At 50.1% G+C, this 24,213-nt stretch overlaps 2 protein-coding genes across 4 annotated transcripts in view; one reads left to right on the forward strand and one right to left on the reverse strand.

Annotated features, from left to right (window-relative positions):
- CSTL1 (cystatin like 1) lies at positions 1 to 3,252 on the reverse strand. The gene is given in 3 exon segments (XM_060032931.1): positions 1 to 82; positions 739 to 844; positions 3,027 to 3,252. Coding segments are annotated over 3 exon segments (414 nt in total).
- A 13,805-nt stretch (positions 3,253 to 17,057) lies between these two features.
- NAPB (NSF attachment protein beta) overlaps positions 17,058 to 24,213 on the forward strand; it is a 40,904-nt gene continuing 33,748 nt past the window's right edge. For 2 of the 3 annotated variants that reach the window (XM_060031277.1, XM_060031278.1), the window contains exon 1: positions 17,058 to 18,108. In XM_060031277.1, the coding sequence (XP_059887260.1) occupies positions 18,011 to 18,108 (98 nt within the window). In that variant the 5' untranslated portion in view covers positions 17,058 to 18,010. The remainder of the gene's footprint in view (positions 18,109 to 24,213) is intronic. The other variant, XM_060031279.1, reaches the window with a different exon arrangement.

Consider the following 24,213-nt stretch of genomic DNA (forward strand, 5'->3'; position numbering starts at 1 on the left):
CTAGGCATCCAGACAGGAGTTGTTCCACAGCTGGTAATGGTTCATCCAGGGCACAGTATATACCAGAAAATCACAAATGAAACTCTGTGGAAGGAGAAAGAAAACGGACAATCAGCTTTCAGGGAAATATTTTTTTTGAAGGCAACAAAAATTCCTGCCTCCACCACCAGCCCCTGCCTGGGGAGTCTGGACCCGGGCTGACACGTGGGCAAGGCCAGATCTACTCACTGGCACATGCTGGGGGTGAGAGGGTCAGCCAAGCCGGCACAGGAATGTCACCCTGGGCCCCCCCGCCCAGTCCTCCTGCACCTGCCAGCTTGCAGGAGGTGCTGCTAGGAGGGACCAGAAGGAGGACATACGTTGGAAGGCAAGGAGGTGACTGGACAACCCACATGGACCCAGCGGTGCAGCCCAGACAGAACAAGGTCCCTGAGGAAGGTAAAGCCGCTTCCATCTAAGGGTCTGGGAGTGTGTCAGGTTGGTGAGGTGTCCAGCAGCCGTGAGGCCTGGTGCCAGGGCTGTGCCAGTGCAGGGTGGGGAGACACCCAGTCAGAGGGCTTCCCTTCCCCCTCTCCCAGCCCCAGGCACCACCGGTGGCATCAGGCAGCCCTGGGGCTGCGTCCTCACTCTGTCCCAGCCACACGGCTGCCAGAGCTTCTGACATCCTGTCCATGTTTCCTTGTAAAACGTTTATTCCCCCCTTGACCGGAGCGCCTTCTCAGACAGCTTCCGGCACACGCCTTCTGCAGCTTCTTCTTGCTCTGAATGGGTCACCAGGAGTTGTTCGTGCTGTTCCTCTTGCACTTGGTCCGGCTAATTTTCACGGTGACTAGGTATTCCACGCCTGTCGTCAGGTACCAAGAAACAAAGGCTATTAGATTTGTTTGTTTGTTTTTGAAATATTTATTTTGGCTGCGCCAGGTCTTAGTTGTGGCAGATGGGATCTTTAGTTGTGTCATGTGGACTCAGTTGCGGTATGCACACGGGATCTAGTTCCCTGACCAGGGATTGAACCTGGGACCCCTGCATTGGGAGCGCAGAGTCTTACCTACCGACAACCAGGGAAGTCCCAAAGGGCTGTTAGTTTTGACTCCAAGCATTGCTGATGCTCCCCAGGAGGAGCTGGGTTGTAGAGTGAAGTCCCAGGAGCCTCTGTCCCCATTCCCTCCTCTCCTTGCTGGAGGATGCTCAGTGGTCCCCGGTCAGCGCCCAGCATGTGCAGAGCCCGGTCCCTGCTCTGCACCGGCTCCACTGCTGCAGCCACAGGTGGCTTCTCACCTGTCTCCCTCGCATCCTTGGGACCAGGGAGGCAGCTTGGCCCCATCGTACCCCCTAGTCTGCAGAAGGGTCCTCAAAATGCATGGATGGAGCCTCATTAGTTCCCTGGGCTCTGCCTCTGTCCTCTTCCTCCCTCCCCGCTGCCTTGTCCCAAAGTCAGTGGTCAAACCAGTGAGAAGGCTGGGCACTCTCTGGGGTGGCCCCCGGGAGGACAGCCCCCCAGAAAACCTCAGGGCAGAGCAGCAGGGGAGGGGGCCTGGGGCAGGACCACCGCCCTGGTCCCAGCAGCCACTGGAAGGACCTCAGGATGCAGGGCTTCTGGCTCTCCATCGAAGGACGGCTGTATCCAGCTTGCAGGGCTGGTGCCCAGAGGTTTCACACTGACCCTCAGCACACCCCGCATGCGTGAAGAAATTAAAACACTGGTGGCAAAGTTAACTAACATTTCAGAGTGCACAGTGTTTTCTTATTCAGTCTTAGGCTCGTTAGTTAAATAATAATAGGAATAATCATGATGATACAAATGTTCTCACAGGTGCCGCTTCACTCTTATTCTGCCCACTTTGCAGGTCAGGAAACTGAGGCCTGGAGAGTATGGATGGTGCTTGACCAAGACTCCACGATCAGGAGGAGCTGGGTGTCAAACCCAGAAGGGGGACCAGGAGCCCAGCAGAGACGGCCACCGCATCCCCTCCCTGCCCTCTGTGAGGTACAGACAGACACAATCACGTGGCAGCAGGCGATCGTCACCCAGCTACCCAGGGGTGCACTCGCTCTGTCCACTGATCCAGCTGTATGACATCAAAAGTTTGCTTATAAACAATGATTTCTGTTAACTGTTAGTGACAACGGACCAACTCCACATGACTGGCCTCCTTGGGTTCCAGCTTCACCCCAAAGACTGATGGGGGAGAAAATGCCAACTTGGGCAGAATTTGGTGGATGGCCGCCACCTTGTGGCCATGTCACCTCAATGTCCTTGGCGCCGCGAGCCGCCGTCTTGCAGCAAGAGTGTGTGACTCAGGCAGACAGACTGCTGTCCACGCCCTGTGAGACCCCTTAGTGTCACACTAGCACTGCCCGCCTACCCTGCCCCACCGTGGCTGGTTTCTGTGTTCCTGTCGTCCCTCTCTCTGGCCAGAACCCTTTTCTCCTAGTCAGTTTTTTTTTCCAAATCCAGTTAATTGAACAAAGATGCATTATCGCCTCTTTCCTAACTCATATAGTTTACTATCTAACCTTGAGGGCAGGTTGGACCAACAAAAGTGTTTTTTCAACAACTTTTCTTTCCTCTGTTATCCTTCAATTGATGTATTTCAGAGAAACTTTATATGTAAAACAAAATGAGAGAGGACGTGTACCTCCAGGTTCCTATAGGACCCTGCTAGAGGTCCTCTGTGTCATTCCAGCTTCCTGAAGGACACGCTAGAACATCGAGACTCAGAGTTTACAACCCTGGACATGGAAAAACTATCGCTGAGGGGAACATACAGAGAACACTTAAGTTTTGCCAAACGAGAGGAATAATAAAGGAGACGAGACCATCCTCCTTTGCTGTCCTTCTGGCAAATTTCTGAATGAAAGCGATTCTTCCCTCGGAAGAGCAGCTGAGGAGCTCGGGGACATTTCCGTTCAAATGAAAGTAACCTCGGTGCTCAGGCGGCTCTGGGTCTGAACGACCCTGCTCCAGGAAGGCGCCCCCTGGTCCTCTCTGGGAGGCACACCTGTGCCCACGAGGCCCTGCTCACCCGCTCTCACCTGCACCTGGCTTCGGAGAAGCTGGTCCACGCGGAACAGGTAGGAGTCATCGCTGTTGTTGTTGTACGTCTCCATGAAGAAGGCGACGGTGGAGTTCACGTTCTTTGGGCTCGTGGACTCCTGGAAGCCGCTCCACTGTTGCAATTGACCCAGCCTGGCCACCAGGGCCAGGGCCGCCAGCAGCAGCAGAGGGTTCCCCCAGGGTCCAGCTCCCATCTCTGTGGCCTCAGAAGCCTCCTCTCCACCGGGCCTTCCAGGTAGAAAGGTGCCAGCCTCGTCCACTCACCCTCTCTCCCCGCAGCCGTCGCCACGCAGGCTTCCCCAGGAGATGCCCGCCTGCCATAAAACAGAGACTGAGGCCCCAACCCCTTCCTTCAGGTCCTGCCCATGACTTGACCGGAGGACCCGCCGGGGAAGTCTTCCCGCGCAGCTGCCCAACCTGCCGTCAGCTCGTTCACCTTTCTTGCCCCTTGGGTTCTTCAGTGATTGAGGCAAGTGTGATTTCTAAACACCCACCAAGGCTGGCAAGACCCTCTCATTACCTTCACACCCAGTGAGGACAAAAGCCCCCAGAACAGACCCCACAGGCAAGAAGAGCTTGTGTATCAGACAGAGAAGGCCCATTTGTGGGACTCGGGGAAGGCCATGGAGAAGGTAATGTTTGAACTGGGCTGCAAGGAATCAGGGACACTGAACAGGATACATTCCACATTACCTACAGTGGGTTCCAGCCGTCCAGCCCGGCCATCCACTATTCTGTACTTCCTCTAGACACTGGATCTCTGCCACCCACTCGCCACAGAGTTCAGCCTGCTGGATCCCACCGTGCCTGCACCCCAGCACTAGCTCTTACCATCTTGGTGTGACCCCAGCGGAGCTTTGTGAGGTAACCCCAGCCTCTCTGTGAGGGAAGAATGAGCTGTGAGCCTTATTCAGAGAAGAATCCTGCAGATCCCTGAAGGTTAGGTGTTGCCCATATAGGGAAGGGAAATGTCCTCTCCCCTCTTTGGGTCTCTGGCTGAGCCTAAGACTTAAACTGACAGAAGGCAGATGAACAGGAGACAAGTATACAAACTTGACTGGCTTTGACATGTACGTGGGAGACTTCACAAGAGAATGAAGACCCAGAGAAGTGACCAGAACAGGGAGCTTTCATACTTTGTAGACAGGGACACAATAAATCTGTGGAGTTGCCGAGACAAAGGGGTTGGGCTCGGGGTGCCCAGTGGTGAAGGGGTAACAAGTTAGTTTAAGCAGCCTCCTTGGCCCTGCCTTCCCGTCTCTGGTTACCAGGACATCCTCCATCTTCCTGTGCAGAGAGGGGACCTTTCACTTGGGACATTTATCTCCTGCTTCAGGGAGGAGGGTCAGTGGGAGGTCAGAGTGACCTTCCTGCTTCTGCCACTTTTTCAGACTCCTCCAGCTTAAGACGGTCCATAAGCCAAGGTGCCATATTTGGGGGTAGCATGTCCTGAACCCCATCACCTGCACCCAGAAGTCTGTAAGAGCTCCCTATTTTTAAGACACTCATTAAGGTGGGATCCTGAATGGGGTTCTGCTCCAGAAAAAGAACATTAGTGGGACAATTGATGAAACGTGGATAAAGTCTGTAGATTAATAGCATAATAAGAGAAAATGGGACTCTGGTGATTTCCATGGAATGAGAGGAAAATATAGACCCTGGCTATGTCTGTAGAATAAAACTAAAAGAAGCCTTGTCGTGTCACTCCCGGAGTCCTTGGGCTCGTGGCAGTGTCACTCCAATCCGTGCCTCCCTCTTCACATGGCTTCCCCTGCCTCCCTTGGTCTCAAATCTGTCTCATCTTTCTCCTATAAGAACATCAGTCTTGGGACTTCCCTGGTGGCACAGTGGTTAAGAATCCACCTGCCAATGCAGGGGACACAGGTTCGAGCCTTGGTCCGGGAAGATCCCACCTGCCACGGAGCAACCAAGCCTGCGTGCCACAACTACGGAGCCCGCGCTCTAGAGCCCGTGAGCCACAACGACTGAGCCTGCCTGCCACAACTACTGAAGCCCACGCACCTGGAGCCTGTGCTCCGCAATGAGAGAAGCCACTGCAATGAGAAGCTCACGCACCGCAACGAAGGGTAGCCCCCGCTCGCCACAACTAGAGAAAGCCCACGCAGCAATGAAGACCCAATGCAGCCATAAATAAATAAATAAATTTTATATATATTAAAAAAAGAACATCAGTCTTATATAATCTCATCTTAACATCCTTCACTTCATTAGATCTGTAAAGACTCTGTATCCAAGTCAGTTCCCGTTCACAGGTATTAGGGGTCAGGACATGGCCATATATTTGGGGGGTAACACACTTCTACCCACTGAAGCGCCCATGGTATAAGAAGAAAATTGAGAGCACAGGGTCATGTGTATTCGTTTCTGTGCCTACTATAACACAGCGCCACCAACTTGATGCCTTAAAATTATTGGGCTTCCCTGGTGGCGCAGTGGTTGGGGGTCCGCCTGCCGATGCAGGGGATGCGGGTTCGTGCCCCGGTCCGGGAGGATCCCACGTGCCGCAGAGCGGCTAGGCCCGTGAGCCATGGCCGCTGGCCTGCGCGTCCGGAGCCTGTGCTCCGCAACGGGAGAGGCCGCGGCGGTTAGAGGCCCGCGTACCGCAAAGAAAATAAAAAATAGAAACAACAACACCAAAAAAACTATAGAAGTGTATTCTCTTGCAGTTCTGGAGGCCAGAAGTTTGAAGTCATTTTCACTGGACCAGAATCAAGGTGCCGGCGGGGCCTGTCCTCCCCCAGAGGCTTCAGGGGAGAATCTGTTCCCTGGCTCCTCCAGCTTCTGGGGGCTGCCAGCGTCCTTGGCTCGTGGCCTCATCACGCACATCTCTGCCCCTGTGGTCACGTGGCCTCCCTGCTCCTGTCTGCCTCCCTCTTAGTGAGGATAGAGGGGAGATACTCAGAGCCTGACTGGAGAATCCAGGATGTCTGCCTACCTCAAGATCTGGAACTTCATCGCTTCTGCAAAGTCCTTCTTTACCATTTAAGATTATGTTCACAGGTTCCTGGGGTTAGGATGTGAATATCTTGTGGAGGGACGTTATTTAGCCTATCACACTATGACTAGGGGAAAATCGGAGGCTGCTTATATCCATGGAACAAGGGGAGGACAGGGGCCCTGGTCACGTCCCAGGAAAGGGAGAAGGGGAATGAACACATCCGAGGAAACAGGAGGAAATGGGAGGAAATAGGACGCCCCATCAGTTCTATACCTAAGGGAGAAGTAGGAGTCCCAGTCATGCCTGTGGAATGAGGAAAAAGCAGGGCTACGGTTCTCCCCAGGAGTAAGGAGGCAGCAGGGCATGATCACGGACTAAGGGGGAAATGGCATCCTGGTCCCGTCCGTGGAAAGGGAAGAACAGCGGCTGGATGACATCCATGGGGCAAAGATGAATCCGGCAGCAGTGCCGCGTCCATGAATCAGAGGGAAAATACAGAGGACGGAGTGTTTCCATAGTTGAGGGGGAGACTGGGGCCTTGGTCATGTCCACGGTAGAAGGGGAAACAGGGGCTTGGTTAAGATCATGGAATAAGGGGAAATAGCTAGAACACGCTGCAGGGGAAGGCAGCAACTTAATGTCCATAAAATAAAGGGAAACCGTGGACCTGTCATGTCCATGAAACACGGTGGGAATAGGGGCCTCTGTCCACAAATTAAGAGAAAAATATTGAGACTGATAAAATCCATAGAAAGGGAGAGTATGAGGCCTGATTGCTTCGTGGAGTCATGGGACAGTGGAGCCCTTGGTGTCCAGCAGTGAGAAGAAAAGAGAAGACACGGCTATGTCCGGGGAATACGGGGGAACCCACGGCCTGGGCAAGTCCATGAAGTCAGAGGAAGTGGCCTGATCACATCCATCAACAGGGCAAACAGGGAACCTGGGCATACCCATGGGGTTAGGAAAAGGAGGGTCTCTGGGCGTTTCTACGGGAAAGGGGAAAAACGGTATAAAGGAAAAACTCAGCTTTCCACCTGTGTAGGAGAAACCCATTTCTCCCCGACTATGTCTTTGTTTCCCATGAACCTCCTTTATTACTCCCACTAAACACACCTTCTGACACTTCTGGTTCCCAAATAGGTGGGTGTTTTCCCCACAATAAGCAACTCCCTGTGACACTGGCTGGATGTCCTGCAATTCAACTCCATTCCGACACCATCTACCTGGAGACGGCATCAGACCCCACAGGGTAAGGGTTCAGGCCTGCAAGATGCCTCCCGCCCCACACTTCTAGGACAACCGCAAGTCCAGGTCGTCACCTGTGCTTCTGACCGACCGGCTGGAGATCGGAGGTCACCATGACCCCCTCCTCGGGTTTGATTAATTTGCTAGTGAGGCTTACAGAGCTCAGGGAACCATTTACGTAGGTTTACCAGTTTATTATAAAAGGATATGTTAAAGGATACAGACACCATCCAGATGCAAGAGACACGTAGGGCAGGTGTGTGCAGAGGGGCACGGAGCTTCCACGCCCCGCCCGGGCGCCACTGTCCCAGCACCTCCTTGTGTGCACCAACCCCGATAGTGTCTGTATCCCATACTTCCGGGATTTCATGGCAGCTTCGTCATGTAGGCATGACCGAACTCCTCAGCCCTTCTCCCTTCTCAAAAGAAAGCAGAGGTAGGGCTAAAAATCCCAAGCTTCCAGTCATGGCCTGATCTTTCTGGTGACCAGCTTCCATCCAGAAACCACCCAGAGTCACATCGTTAGAACAGAAGACACCCCCGTCACCCAGGAAGTTACGGGTTCAAGGAGCCCTGTGCCAGGAACCAGGGGCAGACACCAGTATGTATATTTTCTATTATCCCACAATAGGGAACTTGGTTATGTCCATGAAATAACTAACAGGGCGCTAGAGGCCCTGGCTCCGTATCTGGCCCAATCATGTCCACAGAACAAGGGGAAAATAGAGGACGTATTTATTTCCATGGAATAATAGGAAAATATGCTGCTTGGTTACAGCCAAGGGGTAAGAGGAAAATAGGGAGCCTGACTATTTCCATGGAATAAGGGTACACTTGTTGGGTATGTTCATGAAAAGTGAAAAATGGGAACCCTGTTCTTGTCAATAGAAGAAGGGGAAAATATGGCCTGGTTATAGCATGGAACCATAGCAAATATGGGGCCTGTGTATGTCCATGGAACAAGGGGTGGGAAGGAGGGAACGCAAAGGGGCATGAGGAATCTTTGGGGGGGTAGATTTTTATGGATTGTACAGACGATCTCATGGGAGAGTCGTATGTCAAAGCTCATCAAAGTGTGAGTTTAACTATGTGAGTTCATTGTATGTCAATTATACCTCAAAAGAGCAGTTTGGATGGACGGATGAGTGGGTGGGTGGAGAGGTGGATGGAAGGACAGATGGATGGATGAACAGATGGATGGACGGATGCATGGACAAATGCATGAATGAGTAAGTGGACAGGTGGATGGAAGGACAGGTGGATGAATGGACAGATGGATGGATAGTAGGATGGATGGACAGTTGGGTGGATGGAGGGATGGATGGATGAATGGATGGATGGATGGATGAATGAGTGAGTGGACAGGTGGATGGATAGATGGATGAAGGGTGTGCAGGAATAAGCACAGAGCTCCCTGTGGAACAGACACTCAGACTGGAGTCCCCCTCCTGCCACCACCCCTTTTCCTGACTGGTACCCGGGCCACTGAGTGGAAAAGGGCTGCCCCTGCAGAGCCTTGCGGGGGCAAGGATGAGAAGAGTGAGGTCTGCACCTTGGCCCCTTCCACCTGCCTGGACCCAGGCTACCTTCTCGTCTGCTGCCACGCCACCCAGAGGAAGACAATAGTTGGTTCTTAAGAAAGAGGAAGCATCTTTCCCCAGAGTCCAACAAACCTGACCTCCTGACTCACAGGCTGAACCTGGTAGCAGAGCCATGGCTGCACCAGTCACGGGGGCAAGAGGATGGGATTCATCTCAGGTGAGCCCTTGGCTGGTTGTGTGTGGGTCAGGTAGCAGGGATCCAAGGGGGGCCCCTCTGTGAGCTGCACAACTTCCTGGTTTTGCTGTTGCCAACCAGGCTTGGGATTTCTTTATCAGCTGCTCCCAGGGGCAAATAAGCAGGAAATGAAACTGCCTTAGCACTCAGCAGAAAGGCTCTGCTTGTGAGGCTGGGGTCTGGAGACAGGAGTTTCCTGGCTGTGGCTTTTAACCCACTCCCTGGTCCTACCTTGGTCATTGCTGTGTCCCCCACCCCTGCTGCCCTCGTCCCATGAAGTTCCCATGGCCTGCACAGATCACCCTGGTCCAAACCTCTGCTCGTCATGTTATGCTCTGACTAGACATCTGAAGTGGGGTGGCATTGCTCCCCAAAGTGTGGGGGGACCTGGAGGTCATGTAGCAGGTGGGAACCCATGCCCTAGGGTGGCCGGCATGCTCCAGGACAGGTAGCCAGGTAGAGCATCCCCTGCCCAGCCAGGCTGGGTCCAGACATCCGGGCTGGTCAGTGGTCAGTCTGGTCTCACTGTGTGTCCTGGGCTGCTGTGAAGGGGGCCGCTGCCCAGCAGGGGCCGAGGTGGGGCAGCCTCGCCACTGTGGCTCGGCCATTGCTTTACCTCCTGAGTCTCTTTCCGGGCCTGTAAAATCGGTGTCATAGGAAGCTGACTGTGAAAGTTAAATGATAAAAGGTACAGAAGTGCCTGGGGCAGGGCTTCAGCTGTTTTAATAAGAAGGAGGAGGTGAGGCAGGTGGACTGGCCCTGGGCTTCCGGCCATTCCCTCCCTCCATCCCTCTGCCACTGCCGGCCTGGGCCTGGGACACGGGACAGTGTCACGCTCTCTTAGGGACCTGCGTCTGCTCCCAAGCCTCTTCTCCTCTATCTGCGGGAACAACTGAGCCCTTGCAAACCGCAGGCTGGCTTCCTCTGGGCTCTTCTCTCCACTGTCTTTCCGTTTTGTTTTGTTTGTGTTTGTGTTTGATAAGCTCCTCCTTTTCCCCTAAATAGTCCTGATCCGGCCTGGCTGCTGACCTGGATGTAACCCAGGCAGGATGCCAATCTATTTGAGGCTCACCCTGCCACCAGAAACCCTTCAAAGAGAGCCCAGCAAGGAGCAGCCCCGGGATGGAGGGGTGGCTGCCCCGCACGCCCCCGGCGGAGGCTGCAGGGGACACTGCCAGCCGCCAGCGGCAGCCCTGATCCCTGCGCTGTAGCAGAAGGACGTGGCTGACCCTGGCTGGGGAGCCCTGCTGGTCCCGGGGAGCAGGCCAGCAGCAGAAAGCCAGCCGTGACGAGGCGGAGCTCCAGATGGCTTGGAGCTCACACCACCTCCAAAGGCCCAGCGGACGTCTGCTTTTTCCAGACTAGGACGCCTGAGAAACCATGGGACTCAGAAGGTCACAGGGGCTGGCATTCTGTCTCCATGGGACTTCTACGTGGGGACCGAGGGTGGTGGGTTTGTCACACGCCGTTGTCCTTTGTCACGTTGCTTTTCTGCAGACGGTGTCCATAATCCTGCAATGTTGGTTTACCAGTTCCTAACAGGCTACTCCACTTAAACAGCCATCAGGCCCCGTCCTGAAAGCAAAGAAAAGGCACCCAGGCCCTGCAGGCCTCTGGCTGCTTCCCTGCTGTCTTTCTGGTTTTCTGTGAACAAACCACTGTCCTGAGGCAATGAGCAGCAAGAGCTGAAGAGGACCCAGACTTTGCTGCAACCTTCAGTCCTTCAAGTCCTTTGCCCATGTTTTCTATTTGGTTGTTGGTCTTCCATTGATTTGTAGAATTTCTTTACCCTTAATAATAATTATCTGAGGGCAAATGTGCTGCAGATATCTTTTTCTGGGTTGTGGTTTTGTCTTTTCGTTGGAGTCAAAGTTGGTGAAAATAAATCGTTAATCTTAAGGGAGTGAATGTATCGATCTTTTCTCTTACGGTTTGCAGTTTTGATGTCTATCTAGGAAATCAAGGTCATAAAGCTTCTTTCCTGTATTTCCACTTAAAACTTCTTAAAGTTTTAAAGTTTAGCATTTCACATTTACGTCCATAACCATCAAGATTTTTTTTGCATGGTGTGTTAGCTAATGTTTGTTTAAAATTTTTGTGTTCATGTTCCTAAGTGAGACTGGCCTAAAATTGTCCTTTCTCACACTGACCTTTTCTGGTCTGGGTTTCAAGGTTTCACCGTCTTCAGACAATGAGCTGGGGAGTGTGTCTGTCAGGGTCCCGGTAGTAAATAGGATACACTAGCAATAGGAGGGCTTATTTATGGGGTTATCTACAATGCTGCAGGGGCAAGGGAGCCCAGGGCATAGGGCCATCATTTGCTACGGGATGAGGGGAGCCTCAGCTGGCCACCTGGTCAGGGGGTGTCCCTTACCTTCTGCCCTCTACCACAGGTTGGGCACATTTTTGGCCAGATACAACAGGAAGTCAGAGGTCAGGGCCCCATTGATGGAGTCCGTACAGGTCAGCACCACAGGACAGACATCTCATAGATGGGTGGTGAGTGGAGCTGGGGGCAATGTGATCTGACACGGGGAGATTTCTCTGTCTTAATTCTCAGGAAGAGTTGCTAGATTTTTACTTTATCCATTTCTTTTAAGGAGTGGGAAAGAGAGATTCCCTGATCTGACTTCATTTCATTGTCTTTACCAGATACCCTCCTAATGTAGTCGATTCTCAACATTCGAGGTAGTTCCGTTCTGTAAAGTCAGCACAAATCCCTAAATTAACAAAGACCGAACCATCGCCATCCCAGGGTAACACAGGTTTGCTTCCCGTGAGTGTCTGGTCACCCATCAGTATGTCACCATCTTGTATATGAAATATATCGTTTTATTTGACATCTCGTTGACGCATTAACAGGGACTCACAGCCAACAGCCCTGTAACTCGTGCCTCAACAAAGCTTATCCAACAGACGTGTTTCCTCTGGAGGGCATGGCCCGCCTTCTCCCCTGAGGACGCTAGATAGCACTTCAGCGCCATGCTCGGGGGCCGGTTTAAATAGCAAAATCGCCAACAGAAAGTACAAAATGTGAAAAACGTGGCACTAAATAGACTACGAGAAGGACAGTCATTTACAACATGAGACCAGCGTGTGGACTCATCCTCGTGTGCATCGAGCACGCCAATATCTCCTGCTCTGCACACGTCTGCAAATGACCGCAAAAGTGCCCTGGGTGTTGATTTTGGTTACAAGTAAATGTTAGGGAATAGGCACAGTTGCAGGCACAGAATCCGTGGACAACAAACATCACCAGTGTTTCCCGATGTCACCAGTACAGAGGGGCGGAGTGTGAAGAGCGGTCGGCACTACACCCTAGAGAAGCTGAGTCCATGTGACCGCTGCTGGGAAAACCCTTCTTGCATTTTGGGATGGCCCTGAGCGTTTTGGTAATAGCCAAATGGGACAAAACCCAAATAGGACACAATGGGGAACGGATATGTTAAATTCAGTGCAGTGAACTATTACCCATGAGCAATCAATTACAAAGACTTGTAGCAACGTACAAAATACTTCTTTCCTAAACAAAATACAAATATATACCCTAATAATTCCTGCATATTTGTAGGTTTAAAAGATAAAGATTTTAAATATTTATTTTATTTTAACTCTTATATTAGAGTATAGTTGAGTAATAATGTTGTGATAGTTTCAGGGGTACAGCAAAGTGACTTAGTTATATATTTTCCCATTTAGGTTGTTACATAATATCGAACAGAGGTCCCTGTGCTATACGGTAGGTCCTTGTTGGTCATCCATTTTAAATACAGCAGTGTAAAAGATAAAGATTTGATAGGAAAACATATTTGTGAAAAAGGAAGTCTCAGGTAGGTAGAAATATGGGTGAACATTTTTTTCCTAAAATTTCCTTTATTGTAGCATTAAATGATAATGTGAAAGGAGGGACTTCCCTGGTGGTCCAGTGGTTAAGACTGCACTCCCAACGCAGGGGTCACGGGTTCAATCCCTGGTCAGGGAACTAAGACTCAGTGCAGCCAAATAAATAAATAAATAAATAAATATTAAAATAAACAAATTCCATCTAAAAAATAATGTGAAAGGATATCAGAACAGTCCAGGAAATAAACTAGTTTTTCCCTGTAGCTCAGAACCATAACTTTGAAAAGAAGCCGAGAGAAAAGAGAGGTCTTTGAACATATCATATGAATAAAAATTGTGTCATCTTTGTTTTTATGCCCATTTGCCATATTTAAATGCGTCAAGTTAATTTCGAAACACGTTTTAGAGTTTCAAATAGATTAATTAGAAGAATAACATTAACAACAATACTATTTTTTCATGAGTATTTATTTTACCTTAAGATTTTCTATGTTTCCTATAACAGATATTGTGTATTAAATTAATTTTACCTTTTCTAATGCTTTGTTCTAAATTTTATAAAATAATTTCTTAAGGAAATGTTAAATAATATTAACAAAGCTGCCTTTGGGAATATTTCTAGAAATTCTGACACGGTGTGAAATGTCTCAAACATACACATACCCAAATGTTGTTTCGAAAAGTAAAAACAATTGTAATAAAAAACACAGATCCAATGATTCCTCTGAAGCTCCCCATTCAATTGCTCTTGCGTTTTGCAAGTCCTTGAGGAAAATGAAAAGAACCACTGGAAATAAAGTAATTAAATTCTGTCCTTAATGCTGCAAAAAGTACAGAAGCCCAACCTCATCAACAAGAATGGAGAATATTCCTTGTCCTGAATTCGTTACTTTGATGCTTTTGGATGAAGGGCCTTCTGGAATGGCTTCCTTTTTCCCTCTTTCTAAAGGGGAGCAGTGGATGGGGCCTGGCTTTGACTGGCTGCCTCTGAGCCACTCATGCTGCAGATGGAAGCGAGGCCGAGATGTCCTTGGAGGAGGCAGCTGAAGACGGGGCAGAGCCTCTCAGGGCTCCAGGGCCCTTGGAGGAAAGGGTGGCTCCCAGCTTGGGGGCTCCTGGTTCCCAGCTTTGTCAGCACAACCAGAGTGGACCAGGGTGGGGACTGGCTCCCTGGAACCTAACTGTGGAGGTTTCAACATGTCTGCAAAGCCTTTGAGACCCTCCCCTTGAACACAGGTGAGTGATTTCCTTCCGGGAAACGTAAGTGATGCCTGGAAACTTTGGAGACTAGGTTAAAGGTGACGGGGCTGCTGCCTGGGTGCCGGCCCCCAGCACCTTTGGTTCTTTGGCCGCCACGTGAGTCCAGAGAGAGCCTGCGAGGGGCCACATGAGTCTTCCCACCCCCGGCACCAGGAGAGTGGGAAGAGTCAACCCCAGCTCCAGCTACACCCTCACTGAGAGACCCTGAGTGAGACGCCAGGCATCCCAGGCAGCGCCTCGACCACGGGGGATGCCAGTGACAAATGGCTGTTGTGGTTTTATACCACGTTGGAAGTGGGAACCAGAGCCCTGCGTCTGCAGTGACCCACAGGTGAGAAGCTCGGCTGATGAACTTGCAATGAGCATGGGAGCCGGAACGCACCTACTGGTCCTCAGCGCACACTCTCCCTGTCCAGGCTGGTGTCCTCCCAGAAGCAGACCTCGAGACAAGGATTCTAGTGAGAGCAGTTTGTGGGGAGGTGACACCACTAGGCAGCGCCAGTAGGGGTGTGGGGACAGGGCGGGGAAGGAAGCCAATGCAGGGCACCGAACAAGCTACCTTCTCCTTTTGGCAACGGGGGCTCATTCCCACTGAGCACCTCGGGGGAGAGTGTAGAACATTCCTCAGCTGTCCGACCAGAGGGGTATTTATCCTCCAACTTCTAACAGTCATTGATTGAGGGCTGCTCCCAGGAGGCAAAGGGGCATGAATTCCCCTGTTCATGAGGTTAATTACCTCCCCCTTGCCTCCCGCAGCATCCAATCAGAGCAGGCTGGAAGGCCAGAGAGAACCGTCAGGAGAATTGCAGGTGGTGGCAGTCGGGAGCAGCAGGGACAGGAAGATTAAGTGCTAGTCACCGTCAGAAGTTTCCTACTGACTTTGGAACCAGAGGGTGACACTAGGTGAGCTGTACCTGGCAGCTGCCGCCTGGCCACTGAGCAGTCAGAGGCACCCTGAGGCAGGCCGCAAGGGCGCCCGCTGCCCCCGCAGGTACCGGCTCCACACGGGACCCCCATGCTGCAGCCCCTCTGCGAGCACATGCAGACACCACACCTAGATTCCCACGTGGGTCGCGTCCTGACCCGCCTTTCCTAGAGCTGCAGCTGTCACAGGGCCTGTGTCTGCCTTTGCAGGCCACCTCTCAGGTGGGTGGGTGGAAACGACATTCCATCTACTCCTGTGTGTCCGTCACCTGACCTGCTCACAGGCATAGGCCTGCAGCTTTTGCCTGGTTCCGTCTCGTTCGGGGTGAGGCTCCTCTTTCCCAGCTCCATCTTCTCAGAAGCTCTGAAGCCGTCTTCCTCTTTTCTTCAAAGTGTCCGGAGCTGCTAAAACGCAAGGTATGCACAGGCCAGTGCTGTCCACTAGAACTCTGTACAGTGATAAAACGGCAGCCACTAGCTACATGTGGCTGCCCAGCGGTTGAAACGCGGCGTGACTGAGGGGTGAAATTTACATTTCATTTCATATTATCTGATCTAAATTTAAGTGGCCACCATCCTGGCTGGCACAGGTGTGGGCCACGGCTCCTTCGGATCTACTCCAGGGCCTCACCCCCTCCCTGGTCCACTACAGCTCCTCCCTCCTGCTTTGAGGATCCCTCCTCCATCCCTCTGGTCAGTGCTTATTCTGAGAGGTCTGTCCCTCTGCCCTGCTACCTCCCCTCACCCAGCCACCAGGAGAAGAAAACACGCACTTGACACAACAATGAAGGCTTGACGTTTTTTCCCACAGGGGTGTGGTCTGGCGGGGAAGGCTGGGAGTGCCCGTGAGAGAGAAGAGACTGAGCGAAATACCCAGAAACATCAAAACTGTCCAGATGTCCCCCTGCCACCCATCACTGCAAGTTCTGGTTTAGAGAAGGCAGTCCATCCTGCCTCCTTCTCCGCTGACTACAGATTTGAGAATCTAGAATTGCATGCTTCAGAATAGTGGTGTTCTTCCTTAAATGCACACTTCCTAGACTCCAGCTCCACGAGATGCCAAAACAAAGAGCGAGGAGCTCAGGGATCAGTATTTCTTGAACATCCTTTGGGAACTGCTTTAATCAACACACTCACGCTGCACTTGGAGTTTTCGAGTTGGACTCTTCACCAAATCCCCACAGACTGCTCTGCTCCTCGACTGCTCGTGTCCACTTTTCGCAGTTTTTCTCTTTACTCCTGCGTTTACTTCCTCTAGTTTCCTGCTTCCTTCTTCACCAATACTGCTCCAGATTAGCTTTTTGAAATTAGAATAACGCATGTAGTAAAAGTTAATAAACTCTGCCTGAGGATCTGAGGCTTCCTTCCGTCTCTAGAGTGGCTGCACTGTAGGGACTCTGTGACATACGCTTTAGTGACCTTTCTTTTTAGGAGTTTCGCCCTTCTTACCTTGCTCTCTCAGTTCAGGCTTCATTTGCTTAGATGTATTTTGTGTGCCAGTGCCCACAGTGTATTTATTAATAGTTTGAAACTGTCACAAGTTCTCATTTCGCAGCGATTTTCATATTTGCTTCACCACCTCTGCTTTAGCATTACCAAATGTAAATGGCCTAGACTTTGCATTAAAAAATAACTCCCCCTGTCCTTCCAGGACAGGCCTGGAAATCGTTGGCACAGGGTAGCGTCTATCTACGGATACTTCTCCTAGGAGATTATAAGTTCCTGGCAGGCAGAACTGTGTCCCAGGAGACCCACTCCACACTATGGCCAGCATTATGTAAAGAATAAGAGAGCTCAATGGCTCACATCCATTGAAAAGAATTCAGTCAGTAAAAACAGAGGACTATGCACATATCCCATATATGCAAGTCTTCTTTAACCAAGGAGGAGGACCGACAGAATGTTACAATATGCAGAGACTGAAAAACAACTCTGAATTTTTTAAAAAATAAATTTATTTATTTATTTTTGGCTGCGTTGGGTCTTCTTTGCGCCGCGCGGGCTTTCTCTAGTTGCGGCTAGTGGGGGCTACTCTTCCTTGTGGTGCACGGGCTTCTTATTGCGGTGGCTTCTCTTGTTGCGGAGCATGGGCTCTAGGCGCGGGGGCTCCAGTAGTTGTGGCTCGCGGGCTCGAGAGCACAGGCTCAGTAGTTGTGGTCCACAGGTTTAGATGCTCCACAGCATGTGGGATCTTCCCAGACCAGGGCTTGAACCCGTGTCCCCTGCATTGGTTGGCAGATTCTTAACCACTGCGCCACCAGGGAAGCCCCAACTCTGAATTTATATTGGGGCAACGGTTTCCCTCTTAAATGCCTTGCTCTGAAGATAAACGTGGTTCCTCCTCCTGCTGGAGCTGGAGGGTGGGTGGGCGGGGCATCGCAAGGTTATTGCAGCTGCGTCCCTGGCCGCCTTACACGCTCGCGGAATTCGCGTGCAGTAAAGCTTTCCAGCCTGCCACCCGCCGTGTCCTCATCCACCCCGTTGTCCCCGCGTCCCCGTCCATCCCCCGGCCACGGTCGTGCTGGGCAGACTCCTGATCCAACGTGATGCTTGAGTTTGAGGCGGTCTTCTCTGGAAGACACGGGCTCCTTTCCGTTCCCCACATCCTTAAAAGATTAACGTTCCCCTTCGCAGAGGGCCCTACAGAGGGTCAGGACCCCCGCCTCGAGGCCCCCGACGCCCGCGGACTCTGCGGCCTTCTGGGTATGGTAGTGGACGCCTCGCTCGCTCCCGCCGCACAGTGCGGCCTGGACTACAACTCCCGATAGGTTGCACGCTGCGCCTCCGCGCCCCGCAGCTGCTAGAGGACGGTCCGGGCGCGGCCTGGACTGCAACTCCCGACAGGCTGCGCGGCCCGCTGCTGCGAGAGGCGCGGGAGGCGCGGGAGGCGCGGGAGGCGCGTCCGACTCGTAGAGGAGGTTGTGGCGGCGGTCTCGGCTGGCGACATGGACAACGCGGGGAAGGAGCGAGAGGCGGTGCAACTGATGGCGGAGGCCGAGAAGCGAGTCAAGGCCTCCCATTCCTTCCTCCGAGGGCTCTTTGGGTGAGCGCCGGACCGCGCGTGCCCTGATCGGGGGTCTCCGTCCCTGGCCGGCGGCCCCCCCACTTTCCTTGGGGGCCCCCAGAACGCCCCAGGGGCCCTCAACCCTCACACGCCCTCCAGAGATTCCCCTAGGGCCCCTTGGCGCCCCCTGAAATCCCCAGAACGCCCCTGGCCCCCCCACGCTCCAGGGACCTCCTAGGACCCCCGGAGTCCCCCACCTGCCCTCCAGAGATACCCTGGAACCCATGTAGCCCTCCCAACGCACCCCCTGGAACCCCACGGCGCTCCAGGGGCCCCCATGCGCCCTCCAGGGATTCCCTATGACCCCCGGAGGGCCCCCCCCCCAGCGCGGGTGCGGTGTCCCACGGGCCGCGCGGGTGTGCGTGACCCTCGCCGCGGCGGCCACACCGGTTTGTTATTTCGCCACGAGTGAACCCACGCAGCTCGGGAGACCCGTGTGGGCGTGAGGCGCCGGGTGCCGGACCCCCAGCCCCAGCGCCTGGCCCGCGGTCTTTTGGGGGCGTCAGGCTGGCGGTGGGGCCGCGGCAGCCGCATTCCACCACCCGGTGCCCGTGCGCCTTGCGCCAAGTACAGGTTTAATAAATATCCGTGGGAGGAATGAGTACGTTTTCTCAAACTGGTGTCTTTCCTTCACTGGAGATTGATGTGATATCCAGGGCCTCCTGTTGGATTAGGGATAACGCAACTCCTCTAAGTCTGCGTCATTTGGGAATCCCGTTCATTTCCTATAATTCTTCTGTGCTCTCCTAGGGAAGGTCTTAAATTCGGATTTCCCAAGAAGCAGAGCCTGCATTGACAGTCCTTGGAAGAATTCTGGGCGGTTGAATATGTGAATGATTCAGCTGTTTAGGATGAGAGAGGCAGAAAGTTCGTGGTGGTTTACTCTTTTTCCTTTTGGAAGTGAAAGGTCCTCGGCCAACACCCAGAGCATGTTTTTATTCTGAGAAGGACCGGGGGTCCGTATTTAACTGTTGCATGATTAGACGCAGTTTTATTTCTGTACAAAATCGGTTTGGAATCTGCTAGTCTTGGCACCTTCGTTCTTTTGGTAATACTTTACCGTTGTTGATAATCTCCAGGAAATGCTCATATGCAGGTTTCATGCAGTGCACGTAGTGCAGGGTGCAAAGATGCAGAAAGGTAAGGGTTCCTGTCCTCAAAAATCTCTCGGGGCATTTATCCCAGCTGATTTCTAAATTTCTCATGTGATGTGTGGTCTGCATTGTAGCAGTGAATTATAAATTTGTTCCCCTTTGAAAGTTATGGCAAGACATAAGGAGCGCTGCCTAATACTCGATGCTAACACCAAACAATAGCTCCTTTCTCTGGTTGTTCACAAAACAATTACAGTTTATTTATGTAAAATTTAATGTCATAGCACCTCACACTGGGAGGTGATCGTAAAGGCCCAGCATTTCAAGTCCAGATGTGCTTCCCTGGAAGGGAATCTGTAATCGGCAGAGGAAAAAAGCCGGAGAGCACTTGATGCTTCTCAGGGGCGTGCTCCTTTCTGTGAAGAGGTGTTGCATTATTGTTTTCGTGGAAGTATGCCAGATCTTGAATCAGTAATCCTTAAGGGATTTTAAAAAGGCCTCTTGTCTTTTTTCTCCTTGGCCTTTGATCACCTGTTTCATTGGCAGGCTGTGTAGGAAGACTTCATCCTCACCATTCACACTCAGTTTGCTTGAAAGTCATTGCATCCTAGGTCTGACCTGGATCCAGCAGGTCAGTTTATTATCCTCGCTTTGGGACCTCGGGCAAGTTCCTTAGCCCCTCTGTGCCTCAGTTTCCTGGGCTATGAAGTGAGGGTAAGAAAGGTATATCTCATAGTGAGTGAGGGTTTTGTGAGTATATGCTTGTAAAACATTTAGTCATTGAAGATGGGGATTATGAAATATTAATTAGTATCTTCATCAAAATTTTCAGGCCCAGTGATTTATCAAGGAAGCAGCCAGACAGATCAAGTGACTTTGCCAGGATTTCGGAGCCAGAGACCTTTTGGACTGTATCATTGGTCTTTTAATGAAATAAAGTATTTGAAAGAGCTTTGCACCATGTAAGGGTTGTTTATACTATGGAAGACTGTGTTTTTAGTAATACTTGGCTCCAGAAAAACTTGGGGAAGAGGGTACTCAGAGTTCTGTGAGGTTTAATAGCATTACATAATTCTTTGAAGCCGAAAACCAGGCCTAGTTTCTCTCTCAGTGACAGTGGGAAGACAGATTCTGTATCAGTTTCAGTTGTTCAGAATCTGATGTTACATCTAGCATCACTTGCCCCTGTCATCACCCTTATAAGCTGGGATATATGTTCCTCCACCCTACCCCCACTCCCTTAGCCTGAGAATTTTCCCATCTACTTGTTTTCCTTTATTTAAACCACAGTGTAATCTATCTTCATGTCAGGCTCCTTAATTAACAAAACATACCTGCATGAGTATCACCAGTATCACCGAGCCCATCTGTTTAAGAGCTAACAGTGCTTTAAAGGGGGCACGTGATGCTGTTTGGGGCTGGGGCAGCCATCACAAGGTGCTCAGTGTACTTCACTGCAGATGTTTCACACCACGGACTCATTAACCCAGCTGCAGGTTAAAACCTGTTAGAAGTTGGTCCCCTTCACTCAGTGCTGATCCACCACCCACGCTAGTTTTGTGGCAATACTGTATTCTCACTACTGTTCTGTAGCTCTTCCTTTTTTGTTGCTTTCAGTAAAATTAGATGAAAATATGCATTGTGTATTCCCGAGAAAAAGTCAGTCATGCGTTCTTCTGTGTGTAAGGCACAAGTCTAGGCTTGTCTGCAAGATGTCAGTGTTCCTTCCCCGCGTCCCCCTGCAGGAAAGGAGCTGCTGAGGGATGCAGCCATCACAAGAAGCCACTATCGTGGTGGTCTGTCTTTCTGTTTGGCTGCCAGTTAAACAGTGATGTGTTTTTGTAGTTGTGGAATGAAATTAAAACTTATTCTTTGCTGACCGAGCTTAGTATAGCAAAATTACCACCGGAAGAGTTGTGTTTCGGTTTCATTTGTTTCCAGAGATGAGCTATTGAACTTTGTAGTTAATTTCAAATTTTAATTTAGCATCTTAACTACTGGTATGATGGTTAGCTGACCTGGGTCTGACAGCAAGATAGCTTTGCATCTCTCTTGTTATAGGAGACCACACTGGGTACACTGCCCAGCGCACATGGAGAAAGTGGCTTAAGACAGACCCTGGGAAGATGTTCTGGATGGTTAATGCTTCCTTCTCGTGCTCTTGAACGTTCCCCAGTCTCAAAGCTTATAAGGAGCTGTAAATCTGGCAGTGTTGAAGTAAATTTATTGAAAGGCCCTGTAGGGTTATCTTGAAATAACTATAAGTTTATAATTTCTTAGCTAGTTGTAAAAATTGGGAATATTTCTTAAGCATTATAGGCCATTATCAGTATTCTTCACTTAGCTTTATTTTGTCAAAGATTGTGTTTAAATTTTGCCAAAATATGGTGGGGGCATGTGAAAGCATTTATAAAGTATTTAGGTCTGCCTCAGTTACAGTAGATATTCAAATGCAGATTAAACTTTTAAAAAAAGCATTAAGCTCAGATTTACTCAGAGACAGGTAGTATAGTATAAGAAATATATATGTATATTTACTCTTTATTTTCTATGTAATAAGAAATAGAGGACTTCCCTGGTGGCACAGTGGTGAAGAATCCGCCTGCCAATGCAGGGGACACGGGTTCGAGCCCTGGTCTGGGAAGATCCCACATGCTGCTGAGCAACTAAGCCCATGTGCCACAACTACTGAGCCTATGCTGTGCTCTAGGGCCCTCAAGCCACAACTACTGAGCCCGCACACCACAGCTACTGAAGCCCACGCACCTAGAGCCCATGCTCTGCAACAAGAGAAACCACCACAATGAGAAGCCCACACATGCAACGAAGAGTAGCCCCCGCTTGCCGCAATTAGAGAAAGCCTGCGCGCAGCAACAAAGACCCAACACAGCCCCAAAAAAAGAAAAAATAGAATAACCTATATATTGAACAATTATATATTATATAAGGTATATTATGTATGAAGCATAATAATACATACTATTATATGTAAGAAGACCAAATATAGATTCTAGTTTACTAGCTTGGTGACCCTGGCCAAGTAAATAATATTCGCAGCTTCTGTTTTTTCGGCTTTTGAATGAATGGGCAGAGGGAAAGAATTTACTTGTCAGAGTTGTAAGGATTGAATGAGGTGTCAGAATGCTTATTAAGCTGCACGGAGCTATATTACTGCTACTTATAATCATTTGGTTTCCTAATTTGAGTGTCAATGTCAGGTTACAGTTTGTATATCAAGTGATAAACTCTCACAAGGTTGGCCTTTTTCTGTCTGCATTTTTGCAGTGTCCACCATATATTTTCTCATTCTTGTGAGCCCTGCGAGGTGTAGAGTCCTTTACAAGAAGTAGGGAGGACTGTGGTGGCCTGTGGCTCTAGGATGTAAGGTCCTGGGGCGTCTGCCTTAGTTGGTGGCTTTGGCCCAGCACCTCCCGCAGCACGTGGCTGTGGCAGGCACGCGTGGACTATGGTGAATGCGGATACAGATGTTGATTTGTTTTCTTGTACACTTTTGTCTAGTTTCAAGAGCAAAGGTAACAAAGAGCAGGGGAGTTCATGTCACTTTCTTCTGTTTTCCTAAATATGTGTTTGTAATAAATCCATATATGGTAGGGAAATGCAAGGAGTACAGAAGGGTTTCAGTTGAAAAGTAAAATTTTCCCTGAGTCCTCACTCTCCTAAATCTTACTCAGCAGAAGTAACCATTTAACTTTCATTTTGATTCTTTTGATGGTTATTGCCATAAGTCTAAGTAATTTTAGAATACTTCTACTACCAGATTGATTAATTTTAGATAATACTTGTCGACCCTGCCACATAGCTTATGTGGCAGTGCATTTTCTCCTTCACCTCTTGATTTTAGTTAATTCTCAATCTCCAAATATTATCTTTTATATGTAAGTAACATTTAAATTTATAATTCTACTTTAAAAATTTTTCAGATATTTCCCTATTTCTGTGAGTTATAGAGTGGCTGTGAGTATCATGTCCAAACTGGGATATTTTTGAGTTGCCAAGAAAACGGGTATAACCTAGGAGTGTCCCCGCAACCAGGACGGAGGATCATCCTAGTTAAAGGCGGCTCTATAATCTGTTTTTATGCTTTCACTTTACATTCATTTGATTAGATGATAAAACGGGTGAAACTTCCGTACCTTAAGAATTTTCAGTTAGTGATGCTTGTGAGTGCACAGTAAGGAGACTTTGAAAATAGAATCTCAGAGTGTTAATCACGTCTGTATTTGAATAGAGCTTATCGTAAGTAATGGTAATTTAATTAAAATCTAACAAAGTAATAGATCAGTTCTTTCTTGGGTTAAAATATGTTTTTCACCGTAAGGAAGTATCTTCCAGTTCGTTTTTTTTTCTTTTTTCATTAGCTTAGGACCGAAAGGGCAGCGTTTATTGTGAGGCGCCATCCAAGGAGTCCAGGACAGCCAACGCTCAGAAAGCCCGAACTCCTCCATACAGTTCAGCACAGCCTTTTTATTTATTTATGTTTTATTTTTTTGCTGTGTTGGGTCTTCGTTTCTGTGCGAGGGCTTTCCCTAGTTGTGGCAAGCGGGGGCCACTCTTCATCGCGGTGCGCAGGCCTCTCACTATCGCGGCCTTTCTTGTTGCAGAGCACAGGCTCCAGACGCGCAGGCTCAGTAGTTGTGGCTCACGGGCCCAGCTGCTCCGCGGCATGTGGGATCCTCCCAGACCAGGGCTCAAACCCGTCACCCCTGCATTAGCAGGCAGATTCTCAACCTCTGTGCCACCAGGGAAGCCCCCCAATTCGGTTTTAATGGGTGTTTTCATTAGGGATTGAATGAGGGCCTTTTCAATAGCTGTCAGGTAAGCGTGACTTTTTTCTTAGTTATTCGTATATTAACTAATGGATAGCCTCATATTGAACTCTGCTCGCATCCCTTGAATAACCCCTCTGGATTGCAATGTATTATTTTTACTATGGGATTCTGTTTTTAAATATTTTACTTCAAATTCTTTT

Source organism: Delphinus delphis, chromosome 15, assembly GCF_949987515.2.
Source record: "Delphinus delphis chromosome 15, mDelDel1.2, whole genome shotgun sequence".
Taxonomy (NCBI): Eukaryota; Metazoa; Chordata; class Mammalia; order Artiodactyla; family Delphinidae; genus Delphinus; species Delphinus delphis.